The 21,248-nt window shown below is 33.3% G+C and overlaps 1 protein-coding gene across 3 annotated transcripts; it reads left to right on the forward strand.

Annotated features, from left to right (window-relative positions):
- The first annotated feature begins 16,500 nt into the window (after nucleotides 1-16,500).
- LOC111918743 (protein TPX2) lies at nucleotides 16,501-21,019 on the forward strand. 3 transcript variants are annotated; one of them, XR_006184085.2, is made up of 15 exons: nucleotides 16,501-16,902; nucleotides 17,966-18,118; nucleotides 18,184-18,394; nucleotides 18,495-18,579; nucleotides 18,674-18,724; nucleotides 18,832-18,923; nucleotides 19,021-19,096; nucleotides 19,533-19,595; nucleotides 19,676-19,759; nucleotides 19,869-19,964; nucleotides 20,042-20,110; nucleotides 20,202-20,264; nucleotides 20,363-20,434; nucleotides 20,577-20,706; nucleotides 20,791-21,019. XR_006184085.2 is itself a non-coding variant. In XM_042895644.2 (15 exons), exons 1-15 carry the CDS (start codon nucleotides 16,710-16,712, stop codon nucleotides 20,807-20,809), a joined length of 1,467 nt encoding a protein of 488 aa, XP_042751578.1. In that variant the 5' UTR covers nucleotides 16,508-16,709; the 3' UTR covers nucleotides 20,810-21,019. The 3 variants fall into 3 exon arrangements, 2 of the variants coding, with proteins under 2 accessions (XP_042751578.1, XP_023770131.1); XM_042895644.2 differs by having other exon boundaries at nucleotides 16,508-16,902; nucleotides 20,567-20,706; XM_023914363.3 differs by having other exon boundaries at nucleotides 16,510-16,902; nucleotides 20,042-20,107; nucleotides 20,567-20,706.
- Nucleotides 21,020-21,248: the final 229 nt, after the last annotated feature.

Below are 21,248 nucleotides of genomic sequence, written 5' to 3' on the forward strand. Positions count from 1 at the left end.
TAAACACTAATCCAACGTTTATATATTAGTATATTTGAAAGAGCTATATATGGTGTCGGGTGGTAGTATATATGAACTACACGTCTACACCATAGTTTTGCTTTATTTCTGGTGGCTTGGATGCAAAAGGCTTCACAAATTGCAGGTGGAATCAATACCGATTCCAAGGTGTGCCTCGTTTATTTTAGATTCGATTGAATATATTATTATTATTATTTATTATAAAGGTAGTAGAATACAATAATGGAGACAAATTTTGTCTTTCTCTATTTCTTTTTCCCATGTTCATCTCTCTATTCTTTCCAATTCCGTCTATTATTCCGGTCTCGACTTCCTGAGGCGATAGTGATATTCGATACAAAATAATTAGAAGATTTCGGTTGCTACTTTGGAAACAATCGTTTCCATTTAAAAGTCAAAATAATCCAAAATAAGGGATATATTCTTTTTAGACGTTTATACACAACACATTCTAGCTATATATAAAAAAATTTATGTTTTAAAGGATTATACACTACAAATATATAAAATATATATTATTATGTTATGACAAAAGAATATTATATACTAATCATCTTAATATATATATATATATATATATATATATATATATATATATATATATATATATATATATATATATATATATATATAATTTACTAAATATTTAAATAGTATACCACCCAATATTGGAGCTTGTGACATTGAAATCTAAACAACATAATTTTGTTCTTAAAGCTCAAATGGTTTAAATCTAACTATTATATTTGGGGTCTTCCAAAAAGAAGTTTCAGTTTTAAAAAATAATTATTTTTCTTCATAATGTTTTATTTTAGATGATAACATTACCATATAATTATAATAAAAAGAAATTATTAGGATTCTCAATGAAAAAAAAAACTACAAAGAATAAAACGAATATAAATACTAGCTAGACAAAAATCCTAATGGGCTAAAAGGACTATAAACAAGTGGGCTAATAATATATAGGCTAACATCCTCTCTCAAACTCACAATGCCGCAACAATTAGCATTGAGAGTTTGTCACATAAGAACCGAAACTGAGAAGCCGATAGAGCCTTCGTAAAAATATACGCAAGCTGCAAGGTTGATGAAACAAACGGAAGCGAAATGGTCCCGAGCTGTAGGCGATGACAAGTAAAATGACAATCAATCTCAATGTGCTTCGTCCGCTTATGAAAAACATAATTCTTCGCAATTTGTATCGCACTTTTGTTATCACAATGTAATGGAGTAGATGAAGAAATGTGAACTCCCATATTCTCAATGTTATTCAATTTATGAATTTTTTTTTCAATTTGTTTCGAATACATATATCCGAAAAGTCTATTTCAAATGTTTAGCATCACCGTTTTTCAATTAAATATTTGATTTTAAGCCATAATACTGTATATTTTCTATTTAAAATTTTTGTTTAACTTTTTGTTGGATTTTGTAAAAAACTATTTTCTTTTTGAAATTTCAAAATTGTTCATCAGATTAAATTTTAGAGTTTTTTTTTTTTTTTATATATAATTATTCTGAACTACGAGATTTCAATCCGAAATCCAAAATGTTAGTTTGAATTCAGGAATATCAATTTGAAATATATATTTTTTATCATAAAAATATTTTCTTTGATCCAGAATGCTCCGACAGACTTGGTGATTATTTTACAAAAACAAAAATTTTTAGTTATTTTCTTGAAATACATCTTACTCACATTATGATTAGATTATTCAATTTCCTTAAACTTTTCCACTTAAAGATAAAGATTTGTTTAACTTTTGGATATCATTTAACTTTTATTTATTTTATTTTTCAAGGAAGCGTGCTTGGAGCTAATACATATTGGTTGGGTGAGATGTTAACATGATGCATGGTTTTTGGAAACATGTTGCAAAATTTGTTGGTTGGTCATTTCAAAAAATGGATTCTATTAGTATAAGTTTGAAAGAATTAAAGAGAAATTATTAGCCTTTCTTATTGATTTTAAGTTTGAGATTAACCAAATTTTTACTTATATAAGTTTTAGTAATCTGTACTTATCTTAAATTTTTATTTCTATTATATTATATTAACAAGTGTTTCAATAAAAGAAGACGTTAAACAGAAACCAACCACAAAATGTTACTTTATTTGAAACAGCCCAAAAGACTAAACATACATTATAGGAGGCAGATTTATGTTGGGTGCAGAATTGTAAATAAATAGAAATAGCGGGGTTAAAGCTGAAAATGCGCCGAAATTTCGGTCTTCAAAGGCGGATACCTGACTTCTGACCCAAAGTTTTTCCCAAAACCCAAGAAGTTAATTAGTTTCTCAAGATCCTTCCCATCAGATTTTCAAATCGTCAATTACCACTAAATAAATAAAATTATCAATATAAATAATTAACAGTAGAGAAAAATGACAAAACTAATCAATTTACCTATTATTTTTTTTTTATTTAGTAGTCAAATATTTGGAATAGCTAAAAATAGTCTATAAAATCGTAGACTATCAAACACGCCTACTGTTTCGGAAATAGTCCTACGGTTTCGGGTTGCTAATAAGACACCCCTTGAACACCCTATTGATCACTTTTTAAAAAGTCAACCAATAATTAATAGTTTATAATCAGTTTTTTCCACAAAACAATATAATTTCAGCCAATAAAAATATTTAAAAAATTAATTAGGGTGTTCATATTGCACTATGCTCTCAACAAAACTACCGTTTGATGTTTGGATGAACATCAAGAACAAAACCGTAGGTGGCAGCTGTCATATAGTGTTTCTATCAAATAATCTACTGTTACGTTTTTGAGATTCAATTATTTTTTTGGATCAAACTATCGAACCAAGTCAAATAACAGATCACATAATAAAACTATATCATTATAAATGTTAGAAACAACAAAAAGCACCGCAAACCATAGATGTATGTAATCTACGGTGTACAAAATGTTAATGCACAATCTATGCATTAACAACTTCTACACCGTAAGTGGCATACCTTACCTATGGTTTTGGTATTCGTTTTTTTGCAAAAAAAAAAAAAAAACAAAAAAACAAAAAAAAAAAAAAAAAAAAAAAAAAAAAAAAAAAAAACTAAACTAAACTAAACCTAATACTATTAAATTTCAAGGTAAACGATAGAAAACAAATAAGAAATGAAGTTTTGTAAGGTCACATTTTATGGTCAGATGAGTCAAACACTTTATACGTTGACCGCTGGCGCCAATGCCTCATGACCTTATCAATGTCAGCGTGAAGATAATGATCTTATGTAATATTTGTATATTAGGCAGTTATCTGTAAATATATAATAAATAACAGATTCGATATCTTGGTGATAAGGATCAGTTCTTATTATAGATTAAATACAATCCTTTGATTGAAGGGATTCACTAGAATAGTTTTGTGTATATTCAACATTAGGGTGAAACCCTAATGTAAGTCTTGGTGAATGTCTTTGTGACCTTCTGAAACATCCCAAAATTTAAGACCAAAAATTTCTTTTTAATAAAACATTACTTTAAACAAAACATCATTCCAAAACATAATCTGAGTATAAGTTTTCAAAACACATGTTTATTATCAGAGTAAACATTCCCAGGCTGACTACTCTATGGTGTGTGCCATGCGATCACCCCGAGCTCCTCCCTCCGCTACCGGAAGTACCTGAAAGCAAAACTGAAAACCGTAAGCACAAAGCTTAGTGAGTTCCCCACCTTACCACATACCACGCAAAATCACATACTGCACATACTGGGCCACGCCCGCTATCCTGGGCCTCGCCCTTCTACTTCGGGCCTCACCCGCTATAACGGCCCCGCCGCTCCAGGCCCCGCCTGGCTTCGAGCCCCGCTCGGATACAAATCTGTTTCACTTAGGCCTCGCCTGTCACAGGGCCTCGCCCACTAACATATAATAGCACATAAACATATCACATAATATTACATAAGCTAAACATATACTAACAACTCTTGCGCTAAGGCCTCGCCTATCTCTGGGCCCCGCCCGAGTCCTGCTACTGATGAGTCATGGAACCTCGTCCATACTCCTGCTGATAGTGAGGTTCGGGCCCAGCCCACCCTCACTTCTTTCCTAACTTGGGCCTCGCCCCTGCTCTGCTGCTACTGAGATGTGGAACACCATCCACACTCTGCTATTGGTGAGATACGGGACCTCGCCCTCACTCACCTCCCTACCAGGCACATACAAGTATCACACAGACAACAAGTATAAACTATCACATAAACCGCTCCTTGGGCACCCGCCCTCTGTCATTGGACCTCGTCCAAATATCATACTAGCATACTATGCCTAGGGCTAACCCCCGGGTCTTCTACTCATAACTACATGGGCCGGCATTGTGGCCGTAGACCCATTCATACAAAGGGAAACTCACCTGATACTGCTGAACTGCTGCTGCTAACCCCTTTGACCGCTACCTGACCGCTAACTCCGAACTGCTGCTCTGCTAGCTCCCCGAGCTACCAATAACAACCCAACACTTAGTCTAACTGACCTCCAAAGGTCAACCAAGTCAACTCTGGTCAAAGTCAACCTTCCAGGTCAACCCTACTCGTCGAGTCACCCTACTGACTCGCCGAGTTCATAAATCCATAGTCCTTCCATTCGCGACTCTACTCGCCGAGTCAGCCCCTGACTCGCCGAGTTTACTGATTCCCGATTCCTGTCCTGACCAACTCACTGAGTCCTGGCTCGACTCGCTGACTCAAGTCTTAACTCGAAGGGTTTGGGACCACCCAAGCTGACTCGCCGAGTCTAAGAACAGACTCGCCGAGCACACGACAATCTTCATCCAACTCGCCGAGTTGTTCATCCAACTCACCGATTTCATGCCCATCTTCATCCGACTCGACGAGCTGTTCATCCCACTCGTCGAGTTCCTCCTCATCTTCAAGCTACTCGCCGAGTCCACTCAAAGGACTCGTCGAGTCCACTAAGATCCACTTACATGCAGAGGACTTCCGAGTCATGCATGAGCTCCAAACTGTAGATCTACCCTCCCCAAGCCTATTTCCCATGTAAAGTTGCAAACTTTACGTGTAGAGAGTGAGATCTAGGCAAAATACACCCATAGCTAGGGTTTAGGACCAAGAGACTCTAATTTCCACCCAATGGCTGATACTTTATGGGATTCCATACCAAAACAAGCATGGATCTGAGGTAGCAACCTCAGATCTGGACCTCAAGCTCAAGATTGGTCTTAAACATGGCTTAAAAGCCCCAAAGCTCATAACCAAGGAAAATCTGGAGAAGAGAAACGACTTAATACCTTCCAATGCTCTGAAATGCTTCCCAAACTTCGGATCCAAGACCACTCCTTGATGCTTCAAAGATTCCCACTCCTTCTTCTTCCTTAAAACCACTCAAAAATGGCTAAAAGCTTGAATGAACACAATGGGGGCTTAAGGTGCATCGTTCTGGGTGTGAGAGGCTGTAAAGGAGCCCTAGGAAGAAGATTGAGATGCTTAAATAGGCTCCAAGCCCCGGATTTAGGGTTTTCCTCGCACAGACCAGACTCGCCGAGTCCACTTGGCCGACTCGTCGAGTTGGTCACTTTCTTATCGACCCGGATCCCGCTCCGACTCGCCGAGTCCTTCCTTGGACTCGTCGAGTCCCTCTTAAATTTAGGGTTTCCTTTACTTTCTTGGCTTTCAAAATCCTGGGTGTTACACCTTCGTTCTCTTGGTGAGAACACTCATTTCTTGGTGAAAGACATCGTTGTGATTACTCATGTTCTTTATTTTTCTGTTTGATCTTTGTTTAGTTAGTTTGTTTTTCGTTAATTATACTTGAAGTGTATCGCATCGATACAAACCTTTAATTGGTATCAAAGCAGGTCTTTGATACATTGAATTTGCCATGTCGACATCCTGTAATCCCAAATCATATGCTCTTTACAAGATCCCCCCCCTCCATTCGATGAGCAAAATTTTATAATGTGGAAAACGAAGGTTATGGTTGTTCTTGAAACCATGGATTATGAGATGATTAACATTGTTGAGAAGGCTCCTCGCATTCCTATGTATCAACCTATGGTTAACAACAACGCTCCTGTTGGTCCCTTGAAGCAAAAGCCAAATACTAGTCGTGACGATGACGCCAAGACACTTATCATTCTTAATGTGAAAGCTAGGGCAGTCATATGAAACTCTCTTCCATACCTTGTGTATCATTTAGTTCAGAACTGTGAATCAGCTCAAGAGATGATGGAGACACTGATTGTGGCTTATGAAGGCACTATGGAGGTTCATGCTACAACCATCAACAACCTCAATCGAAGATATGAGCATTTTTCGGTCAGCAAGGTGAATCTCTAACTGAAACCTTTAACATGTTTAATTGTTTAGTGAATGATATGCACATGTTGGGAGTCGTCAAGCACTCTTCTGAGTTAGTTTTAAAATTCTTGGATTCCCTTGGAAAAGGATGGGAACATCACCATGATCTTCTTAAAAAACAATGAGAATATTAATCTCATGGATCTGAACTCCTTGTTTAGAAATCTACGAAATTACGAAGAGACCAAAGCTCTTCGTAAAGACATCATGAATGGACTCAAGCAAAGAAAAGGCTGTAGCTTTGGTTTCTCGAAAGGAAGCATTGAATCTCATCAGCGACTCGGATGAATCTGATCAGGGTGAAGCGAGTAATGAAGAAACTACTGATGAACTTATTGTCAGCGTTGCACTTATTGACAAATGTTGCGAAGAAAGCATATCAAATGGAGTTCAAAGAGCTCAGTTTAAGGGAGGCAGTTCAACAAGGAGATCTACTTCAGATAAAAGAAACTCAGGTAACTATCTTAATTGTGAAAGACCTGGCTATTTTTCCATAGACTGCAAAGAGAAGAAAGAAGCTCAAAGCCTAAAGAGTTATGAAGTCTTGTACAAAAAGTTGTTGGCCCACATGAACAAGGAGAACATCTTTCTGCCAAAAGCTTTCATTGCAAAACAAAAGGATTGTGAAGAATGGGTGGAAGAGGAAACATCTGAAGATCAGGTGCTAAATGTTAAGGGTCTTATGGCTCTTATAAATGATTCCCATGATGGTGATCTCAACATGTGTGACGTTGATACCTCTGAAGTTGTCCAAGAGTCGAGTTATAATCTTGAACATACTTTATTCTTTGACAGTGGGTGCTCTAGTGATACGTGTGGAATATACTAGTTTTAATCCTAATTATCTTAAACAAAAAACAAACAAACAGTAGGCGGTGTACCTATTGATTAGCGGTTTAGTGAATGTAAGTAGGGTATCGAACTCAGGGAACGGTAAATAATTAAAATTACTACTAATATTATCTAATTTAAACAATAAATTAAATAGGGGGGTTTTCTCTAGTTTTAAAAGACTAAGAACTTAAGCAATTACTTAAACACTTAGCAAGAACAATTAACGACTAGAAAGAAGAACAAAAGACAACTAGATTTAATAATATTAAAGAGACTTCCGTTTAGATTCATTTCACTTATTCCTATGGTTGATTTCGTGGCAAGTGCAATAGATTAATATATCATTAATTACCGATTTTTAACGTGTTTAGGTTCATGTTCACTATTACTAATCCTTTAGCAAACAAATCATTTCAAGTAGTGATCAAGTGATCAATTCAAGCAGTGTTCAATTCGAACCAAGCAAGACTTGTAATAGTAGTTAATTAAATTGGTTGGTTGAATTAACTTATATATGGTTGGTCATCATATATAGCTCACATATTAACTTACTTATTTTCTAGGTAACCCTAGGTTATGTTCACAACACTAGGCTTATAATCTTGTTTTCACAAAATCATAAGAGGTTAGCAATCAAGAAAGATGTTCATGCAATCTTAATAACTCATTAATCAATAAAAAATAATTACCATTAACACATAAGGTTCTTTTAACAAGCTTAACATGATAAATAATCAAATCAATATAATCCAAAGCCACTAAATCAAACCATAATCATAAGATCTTCTACTCTAAATGAAAGTAGGGTGTTTAGCCCATGACTTTAGTAGAAACAAGCATAAAAACGAAATTCATCAACACAAACATAATGTAAACCAAGGAATTAAGTAGGCTACTAATGATTTTTTGCCTTAGATTTCTTCAATTCAAAGCCTCTAATCGAATTCTGAAATATAGCTCCTAGGGATGTCTCTGACATCTAAAAGTCGATAAAAACTCCAAGCATTCGTTAGGGTTTTGAGCAGAAACGATACTTAAATAGATTATGAAAATTGGCACAACACTTCGTGTTTATGGACTTAACACGTCGTGTTGATCACTAAAGACGCGTGTACGACAATGCATTATTTTATCAGGATTCCCCAATACAACACGCTGTGTTGGTGAGGGTTATTAAGGATATAGAGCCCAAGGATACAAAGCCCAATGATAATACACAACAACCCAGCTCATGAATACAACACGTGCACAAGAATTACCCAGTTATCATTCAGTTGTATATTCAATTGTATAGTCAATATAGTTCCTATATGTACTTCTATAGAATAGCTCGTATTTAACAATATATTCAACCTATATAAGGAAGGTAAAGCAATTCAATATAATCAATCAATTCATTCCCAATTGTATGTTCTGATATGGTATTAGAGCTCATGTAGCTCCTTCGAGTCTTTCCAAATGTCGATCCTTCAAAATTTTCCACTCAAATCAAAATCACTATGACGTCCATTGTTGAAGTCACCACTCATACTTACTTTCCAATCAAACTCACCACCATTAATTTCTCTATCTGGAGAAAGCAAGTGGTCACAACCCTAACTGCGCTTGGTCTTGACGGCTACATAAAAGACTCTACTGAAGTTCCACCAAAAGTTTTGTCCACTGACAACACAAAATCAAACCCAACTTATCTCCCCTGGTTCCGCCAAGATCAAATTATTCTTGGTGCTCTACTTGGAAGTTGTTTAGAAACTATCCAACCAATTGTCTCATCTGCTAAGACTGCACAACAAGCATTTAAACGCCTAACTGAAAGTTATGCTAGCGTCTCCAGGTCTCGTATAATCTCATTGAAGTCCAGATTGGCAAACAATCCCAAAGGTACCCGCTCCATCACTGAATTCCTTCATGATATGAAGAGCATAGCAGATGACATTGCTTTAGCTCAAAGTCTTGTTGATGATGAAGACCTAATTGTCCACATACTGGGACAACTAGGTGAAGACTATACACATATCTCATATTCCCTTAAAATCAGAGACACGCCCATCACTTTTCCTAATATCTTTGATAAATTAGTATATCATGAACGCACCCTAAAATACACTGAACCAACACTGGTCATTACCACAGTCAATAACACTCAAAAGTACTCCAACAAATATCCACCCATATCCAACTGTGACAACCGAAACTCAAACAGGTACAACAACAACTCAGGTGTAAGATCATATCGCCCTCCTGGTCAACACAGTGGAAGCAACAACTATCAGAGAGGTAACCACAATTCTAGCTACTGTCAATACTTCAATATCCCTGGGCACGATACTAAAGATTGCAGGAAGCTTGCACGATTTCTCAAAGAAAACAACATCACAATTAACACGAGCTCTTCATCAAATCCAGTGGTCAACACCACTTCAACAAGCTCCTCTCCGTCTCCACCACCATGGATGTTTGACAGTTATGCATCTAATCATGTAGCATCCAACCCCACATCTTTCCACACCCTATTAGAATATGGAGGACCATATGAAATTATGTTAGGCAATGGTAAAGCCCTATTTATCTCTCACACTGGTTCTTCTAGTCTTCCAACTTCTTCACGTCCTTTAAATCTTCATAATGTTTATTCGTTCCTCAGTTAAGAAATAATCTTATCTCAGTTGCTAAACTCTGCAAATCTAACTATGTTTCTGTTGAATTTTTCTCCACTTTCTTTCTTGTCAAGGACCTGTGCACGGGAACGATACTCATATGGGGAGTGAACGTCAATGAGATATACTATACAACCATATGTTCCCTTCGTAAGCTACCACAAATAAACTCAACGATCATCTCCAATAAGTCAATCATTTCCTGGCATCACAGGCTTGGTCACCCGTCTATCAAAGTTTTCAAGTTCCTTTTAAGTCATTTAGGATTATCATGTAATAAAGTATCATCAATTTTGTTTCATTGTGATTCATGTTCTATCAATAAAAGCCATAAATCACCTTTTGGTACAAACTCTTTCAAAGCATCTAAACCATTGGAACTTGTTTATTCAGATGTATAGGGTCCAATACAACTCTTGAATGATGACTACACTTACTATGTCACATTTGTTGATTTCTACTCTCGTTATATTTGGTTATACCCAATGAAAAACAAGTCTGAAGTCTCCACCTTGTTTCCACAATTTCGAACCCTTGTTGAAAAATACTATAATACCCCTCTTGTCTCTTTATTTACTGATAATGGAGAATAATTTATTAAAATCACATCATACCTCCAACAACATGGTATATCTCACTTTATTACTCATCCTCACACACCAAAACAAAATGGTATAGCTGAGATACGCCATAGACATATAGTTGAAACCGGACTCTCCCTGTTACATCATGCTAGTCTCCCTCTCACATTTTGGACCCATGCGTTCCAAACAACTGTTCATCTCATCAACCGACTACCCACATCAGTTCTTGCTTTTCAATCCCTCTATGACAAACTACATAACACATCTCATACATATCAAAAGCTCAAACCCTTTGGTTGCTTATGTTACCCATGGTTAAAACCTTACCTCTCTTCCAAAATTCATCCAAGATCCAAGAAATGCATCTTTCTTGGTTATTCTTCATCCAAATCAGCCTATAAATATTATGAACCCACCTCTCATCGCTTATATCACTCTCGCCATGTTGAGCATATCTATGCATACCAAACTGAAACCTCTTTTTCGCTACTCACTCCTGATAATTTTTGCTCTACATCTTCTATTGAGTCTGATGTGCCTCCTACCTCTACAAATCCACCTTGTTTTCCTCCATCTTCTATCACTAACACCATACCCATCTCTACTTTACCAACCAACTCCACTACTATAGATGATGATAACTCATCTCCTCCATCAGCACCACCACATTCGTCGCCTCCCCAACCCTCCTCCCCCTTACCACCACTTGTTCACGTGGCCCCTCCACCATCCCCACCAGTTGTAACTATATTTGATCACCTAACTTGAAACAGAAAACGCAACCCAAAATACTTTAATGCCAATCTCATTAACACCACCACCCTACATCTAATACCCTCCTCCCTCGAGCCTTAAACCCACAACCAAACACTTAAAGATCCTAAGTGGTGACATGCTATGGACTTTTAATACAATGCATTACTTCAGAATCAGACAAGGGTTCTCGTTCTTTCTTCCAGTCATACACCTATTGGATGTAAGTGGATATTTCGAATCAAAATAAATCTGGATGGCTCTGTTTCCAAATACAAGGCCTTGAATAGAATCAAGCAATTGATTCCTAATTATATGTTCTGATAAGGGTAACATGCTGTGTTCTTCTGCATTTTCATCTTCTTTCTTCAAAATCCAAATTCCGAGCTTCCAATCGCCAATTCGACTTTCTTTTCCTTCCGAGCATGTCTTTATTGCTGAAAATTAAACTTTAAACTAATTATATTTTGTTCAACATTTGAGACAAAAACAACATAAAGTATTAAGATAATGCATGAATTATATGACTAAATATGCCCATATCGTCTAGACACATGACCGGTCTCAAGTCCCTCTTAACAAAATTTGTGGAGAATGATGGTTCGATTGTAGTTTTTAGTGACAACAGTGAAGAAGCTATCATGGGCGTTGGAACATTTGAGTGTATAATGTTCAAGCTAAAGAATGTTTTCTATGTCAAGGGCATGAAAATCAATCTTATCTCCACCGGTTAACTTTTTGACGTTGGTTACAAAGTTATCTTTGATTGCAGTGAAGAAAAAGTTATTGATTCTAAGAACAAAATTGTGCCCATTGCACTAAGGGACAACAACATTTATATACTTTGATTTTACTTGTGTTAAATAATGCTATTTTACGACTTTAACATTATGCTTCGCTACCTTAAAATTTATGAACATAAGTTGCTAAAAGTTTAGTTTACTATGACTCTTTCGCTTCAAAAATTCTTTTTTACTTTTATTTTAACAAAGAAGTATCTATTGTACATTTTACTACTAACATTGCCAATGTGTGTTCTTTTCTCTCACCTTCTATATCTTAGGATCGTCCGTCTTCATCTCAACATTGCCGACGTGCCATTCCTTCGGTGCAACATCTTTTGAGTAGAGCTAGTTAAGCTGGCATTTGCATCTTTTTCTTCAATGCCACCAACTTTTCCTTTGACGTTGATGCTCACGCTGATTGACACGAAACATCCTATCAATTAGGCCCGGTAGGAGAGAACTATGTTTAAGCTTATCCCTATAGACATAGATCTCTTCCTTCTTGGACAACCCAACTCTGTTAAAATGGAATGGAGTGAAGCTAGGTAACATATCACGTCTAATTTCCATAGACGATGTCACTGCTACACTGATTCCCATATGAAATTCAAAGACCTCTTCAACAAGAGGGTGATCTTCATCTCTTTTTTATCACGGATCACAATGTATGAAACCTATGAGTTTTGTCTTGGTGACTCTTATAACTCGAAGGTTATATAGATTGGATTCTTTTAACTCGTTGGTTACAAAGATTGGTTCATGTTGTTCTCTTGTTCTTGGTGAACATGAAGCTTGGAATCAATCTGCAATACTTAAACGATTAAATACATTTTCTCTCTTTGGTTACGATGAATTGTGTTTTAGTTTGATATTTTTGATATTGTTTTATTATTCTTTTATAAACAATGTTAAGGGAAAGATATCTCAGAAAAATGAAGTTCATTTATGACCATTCAATTCAAAAGATTTGATGAAACAGTCTTTAACTTGTTTATGAAAAAACTGCACAAATATCGCTGTTAGAATATTTCATTGTTTGACTAAAGTTTTTGTTTTTATTCTTACATTATTTATTATTTTGTCTTGTACCATTTTAAATGAACTGGCAGTGAACTTTGAAGTTCTAGACTGCAACTCAACTCTACGATACTGAAGTTGAACCACTTCTTGTTGATGAGCTGACACCGTTTATGATTCACGTTGATTCCACCTTAGCGCGACTGAAACACTCCATTCTCTCAAATTTCTTCTCAATAAAACTTTACGATTCATCATCCTCTTTACCTTCACCCTTAAAAAATGGCTTTTTAATATTCTTTTTTCATTTAGACGCATTTATATGTATTATAAACAATATTAATAATAACAAATTTAAAAAATAGTATACTTATTATTATTATTATTATTATTATTATTATTATTATTAAGGTTTCCTGTTTGCAGAAAAGTCATAATATTTTTGTTTGCAGACAAGTCTCCATATTTTGGGTCAGTTTACAAAATAGTGACAAATTAATTTGTTACCGTTTCCAACCGGTAAAAAAAGTCAAAATATAAACTTTACTGGTTTTAGGATTTTTCATGGTTGCAGAAATCGCTAATCGGCTGCTAATCGGTGGACTAGCGATTAGAGATTAATCGGTTAGGCGTGGATTAATCGAGAGATTAATCGGGGACTATTAATTATTAAGAAAATTATTCAAAAAATTATAAATCTAACATTAATCCTACAAAAAAAGTGATTAATCGGCGATTAGGTCCGACTTTGACCTTCGTTGACCAAACCCAATTAGGTCCGATTAGGCCCGATTATGATTAATTCCGAATTTGACATGTATTGACCAAACCCGATTATAGTGACTGATTCGCAATAAATCTCATCGGTGGAGGTCCGATTAGCGATTAATTGGCCGATTAAGCCGATTTCTGCAACACTGAGATTTTTTCGTACACAAAAACTAATTTAGGGCAAAAGCAAAACTAAGCCAAAATTTTGAGACTTTATTGGAGATTTTCCAAAATTATATATAAGAATTTGAACCTGAGTGAGTAGGTAATAACCCCTTGACCAACTGAACTATAAGAATTTCATGTATAAACTTGAATAACATGATATTATCAACATATTTCGTGTATAAACTTAATGTTATTAAGATATTAATTATATAATTTGGTTAAAACTTGGACCTATATTATATGATCCTATGCAAATCGTCTCTTGTATATCTCAAGGTCGGGTGTATATATATATATATATATATATATATATATATATATATATATATATATATATATATATATATATATATATATATATATATATATATATATATATATATATATATATATATGGAAAAATGAATATACCCTTAAGGGTATATAAGCTTAGGTACCCAAACTCACCATACTACGTCGTTTTGTATCATATAATACATGTTAGTTGTCCAGTGTTCTTATAATTTAACTTTTAACTTGATTTACTTTTATGGTTTTTATAAATTACACATTTAAGTTCCTCTTATATAATTTTCATTTTCAACTACAATATATAAAGCCTACTCGGTGTTTGACAAAAAGATGTGATGTAAGACAAAAATTATAGTGAAATTTCGAAGAAATCATCAAAGAATTTTAATATCAGTGATCATAATACAACGAATTAAATGCCAATAGATATGATCCCTATGGTTTCTTATTTTATGTAATTAAGGTCAAAACCTCTGAAAAGTTGTCGATTTGGTCATTTTCAACAAGTTTTTTTTCAACATTCTAAATTAAAGCTTTATTAGTTTCCTTTATTTATTTATCTAAATAATTTTTTTAAATTTACAAGAAAAGAACACTTTAATTTTAATAATTCAATATTTTTCTAATTTTTCTTATAAATTTAAACTTTTTCAAATGTTTAGAATTTTTGTATTTAATTTTTTTAAATGAACATATGTAATATATGAGTCTTACACCAAGTTTATAATATTTATATCTTAATAAATATTACATTATCATATTATTAATTTCTTTTAGTTAAATTTTTAATTCTTTTTTGTATTATTTCTTTTTTATTGGATATCACTTTAATTTATTATTATTTTTATATAATAAATATTATTTTGTTGGATTATTAGTTTATTAGTTTATTTTTAATTTGTACTATTAATTTCTTTTTAATTTTGTTAGTTCCACCATAAAGTTGCCAGAATATGCGAAAGCGTTGCCTTTCATCATCGAAAATAGTCAGATCACTACAAAACATCTTCATCGGAGGTCGGACAGAAACCCACAAACATTTTACAACCAATGATGATGGTAGTCACATGCGATAACACCACCACCATCACCCGATCACCACCACCACTTTTAATGTTTATAAGAGTTTGTTGCACATTGTGTGTGATATGAAGGATTTTAGCGGATCGTGAAGAGGTTGTCACAGGGGGCTACCACGGATGTTGGATGGATAAAGTTAGTAGGGTTTCGTCGAACCTCCGATGAAGGTTTTTGGCGGTGACCCCAACGATTTTAGTTGATGAGCATGCGACGCTTTTGCGTATTTCAATAACTTTGTGGTGAAACTAATAAAATGAACAAGAATTAATATTATACAATAAAAATAAATTAATAATAAAATAAATAATATTTATTATATAAAAAATAATAAATTAAAAGTAATATTCCAATGAAAAATAATTAATCCAAAAAAGGAATTAAAATAATTAACTGAAAGAAATTAATAATCTGATAATGTAGTATTTATTAATATATAAATATTATAAATTAAAAAAGTATTTATTAATATATAATAATCCAATAAAAAAGAATTACTCTAATAAAAAAATCTACTAAAATAAATTAATAATCCAATATATTAATATATAAATATTATACATTAAAATTAATATTTATTCATATATAATAATCCAATTAAAGTATCCTATAACAAATAAATTTAAAAAATTTAATTAAAAGAAATTAATAATATAATAAAACAATATTTATTAATAGATAAATAAATTATATTAAAAATGACATTTATGGTCATTGTAGTTTAGTTGTAGAAATGTCCTGAATGTAAAATGATCATTTAAAAAAAATTTAACAACCAAACTGTTAAAGCTAACGGAAAAAAACCGAAACCACAACAAAACTTGTTAAAAATGAGAAAATCTTTAACTTTTCAAAGGTTTGTACCTTAACCACATAAAATGAAAACCACAGGGATCATTTTTGTAGTTTTGTTTTGTGATTAATTATGAATATGACTATAAAATATATGTAATACTTAAAATTTATCTGCTAAAAATATAAACAACAAAATGATACAATATTATTCCATTCATCAAATTTCCCAATTTAAAAAATTCTCATCCGATCACATTCCAAGAAGACACATTTCTCAATATTTTGTTTTATAAAACCCAAAAAATAAAAGAATAAAACAAACCCCGTTCAAACAAACCGATTAGAGGGCATACTCGTCATTTCAAAAATCATAACGTTATCTTCCTTTTAGAAACCCCACATCTATTCAAATTCCAAATCTCTTTTAATACCCTTCTTGTCTCTTGCTACAGTCCCCTAATCTATAGATACACAAATCTGTATGTATAGTTGTATACCTACAGGTACACACTTCTGCGCGTATTGCTGTGTTCACTGCAACACAATCCCCAAAACTTCTCAGCTTTTGTGAAGAAAAGCCAAAATCACAGGTTTTCTAGAGAGAGATAGAGTTTTGAGAATGGAGGTGGAAATGGAGGATGATAGTAGTAGTGGTAATGTCGCTGTGGAGTTTACGTTTACGGCTGTGGAAATCGATCTCGATTACGAGTTTGAAGCTGCGCGGTTCTTTGATTTTACAAGGGAGGAGTCGACGGTAGAAGCTCGTGAAGCTGAAATGTGGTTTGAGTCCGTTGAAAGCTATCCGCCTTCGCGTAAGTTGTTGAAATCTGTATACATTGCCGTTTTATGCTTGTGCTCCGTTTTTTGTGCCTGATTATGAGTAGTTATTATAGGTTTTAGCTGATTTTTACACCAATAGATCATAAGCATTCCTGGAGATGTTCAATGTTTTTTTATAAGCATCATTTGCTGGAGATTCTCATTGTTCATGATATCGATCGTTTTGTTACACCTGTAAATAGGGGAAACAGTGTCGCACCTAAGCCGAGCTGAATTTATTGAATTTTTTTTTTTCCATTTCAAATATACACGCTCCCTAGTGTTTGACTTTTGAGGTTACTCGTAAATTATTTAGGTCCAAAATTGATTGATTTCAGGAAAAATACCGGTAGTTACATGTAACTTTATGAAATTCCTACTCTCAGAAACTAGTTTTAGGTTAAATTTGGTAGATCATTCAGGTTAATTTCGAATTTGAAAGTATAAGGTTTGACCTAAAAAGTCTCAACATATCCATTCTTCTGCAATAACATTTGAAAAGTAATTTCACAGGGATGCACCTTGTGGTTTCGTAATCTGATTATGGAAATTTGTGTAGTGTTTGCTAGTTTGGTGTAGTCACTAAACCACTGGCTCATGCAGGTCAAGCTGATGTATATATCTTGGGTTTGTGGTCCATATTATTGCAGAAGACAAAATTTACCATTCTAACTAATAAGTGGTCCCAATCACCAGTTACTAACTTTGAGTTCTTCTCACAGATGTAGTTATTTTCTAGTTCTGGTTTACTATATGAACTGGTTGTTGCCTCTTTTGAAATTGTATTATTGCTAGTAGTAATTTGACTTGCCAGTTTTAGTCCTGATTACATCCCAAATTCATCAATGGTCAATTTATTTAGGTTTTAAAGGAAGCGCATTTCTAGCCACACTCTATCTTCTGTTAATGATGCCATTTCTTGTCTCTATATGTATCATATCTGTTTCCGATTCTTGTTCTTATAAGTTTTATAAAAATATGTATACTGCTTTCACTGTCATAGGCTCAATAGTACACAGTTTTTGACTTCTTTACCACATTTTTTTTTAATTTCAGCATTTGCAGTTAGATTAATTTCAAGAGAGCAAAATGAAAATGCCAACATTCATACAGAATCAAAAGGTTTTAACACAAATCAGTTGGATAATGTCTCTAATGTTGTAAGAGCACAAGAGGGTTCTTCAATGGCTTTGACCAAGACCAACACAGGTATTGACTATTGTACCCTTATTGTAAATAAGGACTAATAAAGTCAACTGATAACTATTTTACAGATGGTGATGTGGCGAATGGGGGAGTTTCTTTGGACTTAAAAAGTTACTGTCTACAAACCTTCCAGAAGCAACAGCCTAGAAGAAATGATAATTATAAATCTAAGATAAAATCAAATTTGAAACCAAGTTTTCCAAGAACCTCAACTTTAATGAAACCTACTGCAAGTCAATTAGCTAAACAAAATCAAGAACGTTTAATGGATCATTCCAGGTATTAATTATACTGCTGAAATTGAAATTATTCTTGTGATTATGTTTTATTGTTTTGTAAACCATAAATTTGAAAAAAACTTTATATCATTGTGTGTTAGGGTTCAAAAATCGGGTAACAATTCTATAAATGTAGAAGGTCAAGCAGCCAAAAGACAAAAGCTCGAGGGAGGCCTCTTGTGTAAGGTCAGAAATACCCTTTTATCATTGTAATGAAACATTTCTGCACACTTTATATATTAAAGGATAAATACTTGATGCCTATAAATTTAAATTTCAGGTCACTGACACAAAGCAACAAGCTAATTTTATCCACAAGGCACCAAAAAAGGTTAACATACATATTATAAGTGGTTCATTTGATCTTGTGAATGATTTTTTAGAAGTTTTCTTTTTTTAGTTTTTAATTTAATTTTATATTTTTATGGTTATATATAGGAAGGTGGCATGGATAGTAAGTTGCATATTACTGTTCCTAGACCACCTGATCTTGCAACAGCTCAAAGGGCACAAAGGTCACAAAGGATAAGGTTATTATAAATCCACATCTCACTATTATTTTAAAGATTTTTTGCATTTTTATGTTTTTTATTTACTAACATGTAATTGAATATCTTTTGGTGTTAGGCAAAAGGGCGATACTGGAAACGAAAATGTGGCTTCAAGAGCTCATGGGTTTAGAGCCCTTCCACTCAATAGAAAAGTTTGTATTTTATTTTGTGCATAACTAACTTAATTTCTTTATAAATTGGAGAAAATTACATTTTTGGTCCCTGAGAATAGCTTATTTTTGCAATTTTGGTCCTCAACTGAGGTGTTTGTATCATTTTTAGTCTATGGTCCAAGTAAAATGTCTATTTTGGTTCCGAAAGCGTTATAAAACCTGAAATAAGGATCAAAATTGTAAGGAAAACTTTCTGGGACCAAAACTGAAAAAATCAGCTATACTCAGGGACCAAAGATGTAATTTACTCTTAAAATAATGTTATTGAAGTGTACTGTGAATTTAAGCATCACACTGACAGCATGTTGTTTGTGTACATTGTTTTCATTGATATTTCACAAAACAAAAATATTTAAAAAAAGTTTGTATACTTTAAGGTTATGTTTTTTTTATATATTTAATTTATCACGTGCAGATTTTTGAGACACCTTCATTGTTACAACAAAAAAGAAGCACTCCTCAGTTACCAGAATTTCAAGTATGCTCATTATTAATTTTCTAATATTTAATTAATTAATTTGTTTTTGTGGCAATATTATATTATATTTTTTTTACCAGGAATTTCACTTGAAGACAACAGAGAGAGCTGCACAAAACACTGCTGCAGTTCCATCAACTTCATCATACTGCAACAACTTAAAGGTTGATAGCACATCATATCTTAAATTTTTATATTTGAATAATAAAAAAAAGAATAATTAAAAATATAAAAATAATGTAATTAAAAAAGTTGTGTATTAATATTATACAGGTACCACAGAAGCCTAGATTTTCCTTTGCGACAGAAAGTAAACAAGAAGATTGTGAAACAATTTCCAGATTTAAAGCATTACCTCTCAACAAAAAAGTAATTATTTTTATTTCTATATAATACAATTATTTAAATAATTAAAAAAATAATGCATGATTTTTTTTTAAATGTAGATATTTTCAAGTAAAGGAGATCTAGGAGTTTTTAGAAGTAGCAAGAGGGAGACAACAGTAGCTATGGTAGTAGTTTCTCGTAATACAATTCCACTTTTCAATTATTTCTTCCTTAAATAATATCATAAAAAATTCCATTTTTTTAAAAATATTTTTTCAGGCATTTAATTTTCAAACTGAAAAAAGAGCTCAAAATGCCCCACCAATCGATCTCTTTAACAAGGTATGAACCCTAAACCCTAAATCCTAAATCCTAAACCCTAAACCTTGAACCTTAAACCCTAAACCTGACATTTAAATTTTATTTTTTGTAATTTGCAGCTCACATTGGATTCTGGTTCTGAATTGAATAGGCCTAGGCCTAGGGCTAGACATCAGTCTATTTTTATGAAGGTTATTTTCGATCCCCATTTATAACACCATAATTGATTAAATTTGGATTTTTGTTTTTAAACTATAAATATTCAAATATTTTATTTATTTATGTATACATTTTTACTAAATTTTGTATTATTTTGGCACAAGGGTTCAAAAGAAAACAGAGTATGCTCCTTTCAACAGCAAAGTGAGATAGTAAACCACAAAATGACATCATCAAAACAAGTTCATTTTGACAGCAATTCAGCCATCACTGAAGGCATTACTCCATTTTCAACAATTAGCAGGTAAAACATGACCAAAAAAAATACACATAAAATTGTTGTGAATTTATAAGTATTGGATGTTCATTGTTATGTAATTTGGAACAGAAATTTGGGGATTCGTTAACATGAGGATTGATGATCAAAAACCAACCATGTCATTGATGGAAGAAGAAAGATTATGATCGCGTGTTAATAAAATGTAAGAAAAACCAAAGATGTACAGCTTTTGTTGGTTTCTTTCTAGTTTAAAAAAATATAAAAAATGATTTGAGAGCATATTTGTCTCAAAAAAGAAAGAAAAATAAAGTGGAATTAACTTTGCATTCAGACAAAACCAAGAGGACTAGAATTAAAATGGTAACACAAGAATTGACCGCACTTGGTCCTGTGGGACATTTTAATTAATTTGATGTACTGAAAGAAGACCTACTTATTTCTTGAGTCTGACATGGCATTCAAGAATATGACTTTCGTATACTTGGTCTTTTTTAAAAAAGAAGTTATTCCTCAATAAACTCAATAAGATTGGCGTTTGTAAGTCTTTCTAATCATACTTAAATAAT

This window comes from Lactuca sativa, chromosome 6 (genome assembly GCF_002870075.4).
Source record: "Lactuca sativa cultivar Salinas chromosome 6, Lsat_Salinas_v11, whole genome shotgun sequence".
Taxonomy (NCBI): Eukaryota; Viridiplantae; Streptophyta; class Magnoliopsida; order Asterales; family Asteraceae; genus Lactuca; species Lactuca sativa.

Coding starts and splice junctions, on each gene's coding strand:
- LOC111918743 (XM_042895644.2), top strand. CDS start 16,710: ATGGAGGTGGAAATGGAGGATGATAGTAGTAGTGGTAATGTCGCTGTG. Junction 18,395..18,494: donor CGTTTAATGGATCATTCCAG/GTATTAATTATA, acceptor ATTGTGTGTTAG/GGTTCAAAAATCGGGTAACA. Junction 19,760..19,868: donor CATACTGCAACAACTTAAAG/GTTGATAGCACA, acceptor AATATTATACAG/GTACCACAGAAGCCTAGATT.